The 3,987-nt window shown below is 33.9% G+C and overlaps 1 protein-coding gene across 1 annotated transcript in view; it reads right to left on the bottom strand.

Annotated features, from left to right (window-relative positions):
- The window catches only part of LOC132161108 (regulator of G-protein signaling 5-like), a 6,980-nt gene extending 3,878 nt beyond the window's left edge, over nt 1-3,102 (bottom strand). Inside the window, exons 1-3 of the mRNA XM_059570917.1 lie at nt 2,945-3,102; nt 1,612-1,725; nt 1-21 (exon numbers count right to left, since the gene is read on the bottom strand). The exon at nt 1-21 is cut by the window's left edge and continues 41 nt beyond it. Coding sequence (XP_059426900.1) covers nt 1-21; nt 1,612-1,725; nt 2,945-2,988 — 179 coding nt within the window. The 5' untranslated portion in view covers nt 2,989-3,102. The remainder of the gene's footprint in view (nt 22-1,611; nt 1,726-2,944) is intronic.
- Between the last annotated feature and the right edge of the window lie 885 nt (nt 3,103-3,987).

Here is a 3,987-nt window from a genome sequence, read left to right as displayed (position 1 = left end):
GCGGCTTCTTCAGGTGTGGGTCTGAACAGAACAAGCAGATTTCTTCACTGAGTTGTATTACCCTTTGTATATGGCCAACAAGCTGTCTCCATACACAATAACTGGTATAACATTTTACATGTAATGTGGTCCAGAAATATGATTTATGAAATAAGGGCATTTTTAGGAACATATGCACTTACTGTTCAGTATAGCCAAAAAAGTTAATGATCTGCTAAAGAAATTATTCTAATTTTATTTTATTTCCACATCTCTTGTATAAACAGGTTATCCAATTATTATTATCCAAGTCTTTCGTCCTAACTTGATTACTAGTGTACCTGTGTTTTCTATGCACATGTCTCATCTCATGATTGGGATATTTCATTTAGTTTTTTTATTCTGCCGGAAAAAATACAACCCATTTAACACACTTGCATAAGGCATTATGTAAGTAAAAAGGAGCAGAAGTGGTCTGCAAATGTTTTTACAGTCAATGTGTACACAATTTTCATTATAAACAGACTCTTGCAGTTTTCCATTAAAGGATGTACTAACATGGCCTTCCTCAATTTTTTCTCTCTGACTCCCTTGCTCTCTACTCTTCAGCCCTTTTCTCTACACGTCCACCTTTTAGTGATGTCTGATAAATCTGTGTAATTATGGCCATTAATAGATGAATAGGTAGTTAATGTGCTCTATTCTCTTGCACATCACATTGAACTTTGCTTCTTTACTGTAGCTTCCCAAGTAAGAACCTCAGAATTTTCAAGTTAGAATACTTGAATAGAGCAGAATACATAAAAATAGATAGCTACAATACAAGCTTTTAATTGATGGGAGTAATTAGTGACATCTCATGCAGATTCTTTAAAACTCACTTAAATTTCTATTTCTGTTAAAACATGGTGAACAGCAGCATTTGACTACAAAAACATAAAATAAATTACATTGACTATCGTAATGCACCCTGAAGAAGGTTTGTTAACTGAAATGTGCTTGGAAAATGACATTAGATACATTAGATACTGGCCTGTGGAATGAAGACTTTTTATCCCGACAACATGAGGACAATGGATTTACCACTTTGTCCAGTAAGCACCAGAGGCTACCAATTTGTAAACCCTTGAGACACTTCAAAATAGAGCTGAACTGAGCTTCTGAAATGTTCTGTTTGCCCTTAAAGGTGGAAAGCATCTTAGAATGACTATTTAAAAACATCAAACCATCCTACTTTAAACATCATGTTGGATGATTTCCACCATTTCAGGTGAATGATTTCCACCTGAAAACACCAGACAAACATCCTGAAGTGATTTCCACCTTTAAACATCATGGTTGATGATTTCCACCGTTTTAGGTGGACAGTTTCCACCTGAAAACATAAGACATTCATCCTGAGATTTCCACCTTTAAGTGCAAACAACAATTTCTAAAAAGGTCAGTTTAGCTTGTGAAACTTATGAATGGTGACATGCATTCAAGGGAGCATTTTGTATACTTAGACTTTCTGGTCTAAATCAGCATGTGAGGAGACACATGCAGAGCTGAAGCCCTCATCAGTAAGGAAAAGAAAAAGAGAGAGGAAGTATAACATCAGAGGAAACGTTGACGGAGCCAACAGGAACTCACTTCTGAAGCTTCTCTGGTTTCTTCTCAGGCTTTTCTTGGTAGGGGATAATAAGGTCGATGGAATTCTCTGGCTTCTGAAGCAGAGTTCCCAATTTAGTCTTGATCTCCTTAGCCCTGAAGACAGCACAAACACAAATCCAGACAGATGTCCATTAGCGCTTTTAACATGCACCAATAAATGATACATGTTATGTAGGAATTGAATTTCAAAATAAATGCCGAGGATATTTCCAAAGTGTATAGCATACCTGTCAACAGATTACATAATATCAGCCTAGTGTCATTTATTTTCTTCTCTCAAAGTACACATGTTGTTTTTCAGAGAATGCTAATTTGTTTAGTTTAATCTTTTTTTTATCCTTTTGCACGTCAGCTATAAAAAGCGTTTATTATTGACCTGTACAGCTGTCATCAGTTCAGTAATAACCACATTTTTACAGACGATACAATAAAACAACACGTTGAAGGTTGACAAAAAATAAATCTAAATATTGCTTCCAGATGACTATGGATGAAGTGACGTTCACAAACTTGGTGATTTGTTGAGGTTTCATGAACATCTTGCTGCCACAGACAGATCAACTGCTCCAAAAATACTGACGTCACTGCAAACATTTATCCCATATATTAAAATGATGGTTTTATGGTTCAAAAATATAATGCTACATTATAAACCACCTCATGTTGCCATCTTAAGACTGTCTTTCTGATGTTCAAATACACTTTTCAGATGTACTCCAGGCCCTGGGTCAAGCATTAAGACCAAAGAACAGCACTAAATGTTTGCATATGATCCAATTGTTTAATCAGAAAATGGCTCAATAGTGACAATAAATGTCCTCATTACTATACTTAAAGTCTACTCTCAGGAATTCTGCTCCAAACTCTTGTTAAGAACAGAGAACTAAACAATGTTTAGGGTGTTCTAGTAATATTATCCTTTTGGTAATATTAAAGAATCTTGATGTTTTCAGAGGAAAAACTAGATTAAAAAACAATATAAATGTGAAATCTACAATACAAAAAAATAAAGCAGATACAATCGTTTAGTTTCTATAAAAATGACATTGGATAAATGAAAACGTTTAACCTAAAGACAACTTTTAATCGCCATATAATGAATAAAGTCTTCCCATATACAGTGATCAATACTCACACCTAAACCTCATACAAAACACCATACAGACTTTCTCGAAACAATATTTTGAGAATTCCCAGCTGCTAGAGGAACAAAGCACTTATTCCCAAAGGAGGCTGCCAACGGACTTATCTAGATAACATATCATGGGGTACATTTTAAATCCATGATGCTAAGATGCTTTGAAGATCTTACCTTTCCAGACATGTCTGGGGCAGGGCAGCTAATCCCTTACACATTTTCTTAGCTGTTCCCTTTAGGTTTGCACAGCAAGTCCACCACCATGAGTTGTTGTCTGCTCTCTCTCTTTTAGAAGCTGTCGTCCTGCTTCCCTCTATTATATGGAGAAAGTCTGCTGGCCCAAAGCCAACAACCGAAGAGCCAATCAAGTCGTGGCTTGCAATTACAATCGGAGCTGAGAGAGCTCTGGACATAATCAACACAAGAGAGGAAATTTTAACCTTGCCAAAACACTGAAACATCATTACATAGCACTTTAGATCTATATCTATGCCTAGTAACGGACAATTCAACCAGTTATTACTATAGAAACATAATAAAGTAAAAAATTAAATTAAGTAAAAAGTATATTTAGTTACACTTTATTTTAAGGTGTCGTTGTTACAATGTAATTAAACATTTAAGTACTGAGTAATATTAATTAACTATATACGTTTACTATGTGGTTAGGGTTAGGATTAGGGTTTGGTTTTGGGTTACTTGCATGTAATTATGTATCATTTATTGTTATTATAATAGTAAGTACATGTAACGTGTAACAAGGACACCTTAAACTAATGTGTTACCATACATTTATAAAACAAATGTTGCATAGTAGTTACATTAAACAACTTTCATTGTAACCAAGGTTGACACACTGACACTTTGATTTGTTATATTTTATTTTTAAAGATGAACTATGATCTTCATCTAACAAAGTTAATCTAACCATAATAACTAATACTAGTTTTCTATTAAACAGATGTATAGCAGAAGTATAAACATATATACTATATATATATATATATATATATATATATATATATATATATATATATATATATAGTATGGTCATTGTCATATTTAGAAAGATCATGCATGAAATGCAAAATTCTCATTATTTGCATTTAACTTATTTCTGTTTATTCACATTCTGTGTTATTCACATTCACATTCAATGATAATGGAAAATGTGGACACAGTATTGTCTTTTCTTTGGACAACTAAACAAACTTTCA

The sequence above is a fragment of the Carassius carassius genome, chromosome 17 (assembly GCF_963082965.1).
Source record: "Carassius carassius chromosome 17, fCarCar2.1, whole genome shotgun sequence".
Lineage (NCBI taxonomy): Eukaryota > Metazoa > Chordata > Actinopteri > Cypriniformes > Cyprinidae > Carassius > Carassius carassius.
Note: the sequence above shows the minus strand (reverse complement) of the source record. Positions and strands in the feature narration are given on the sequence as shown.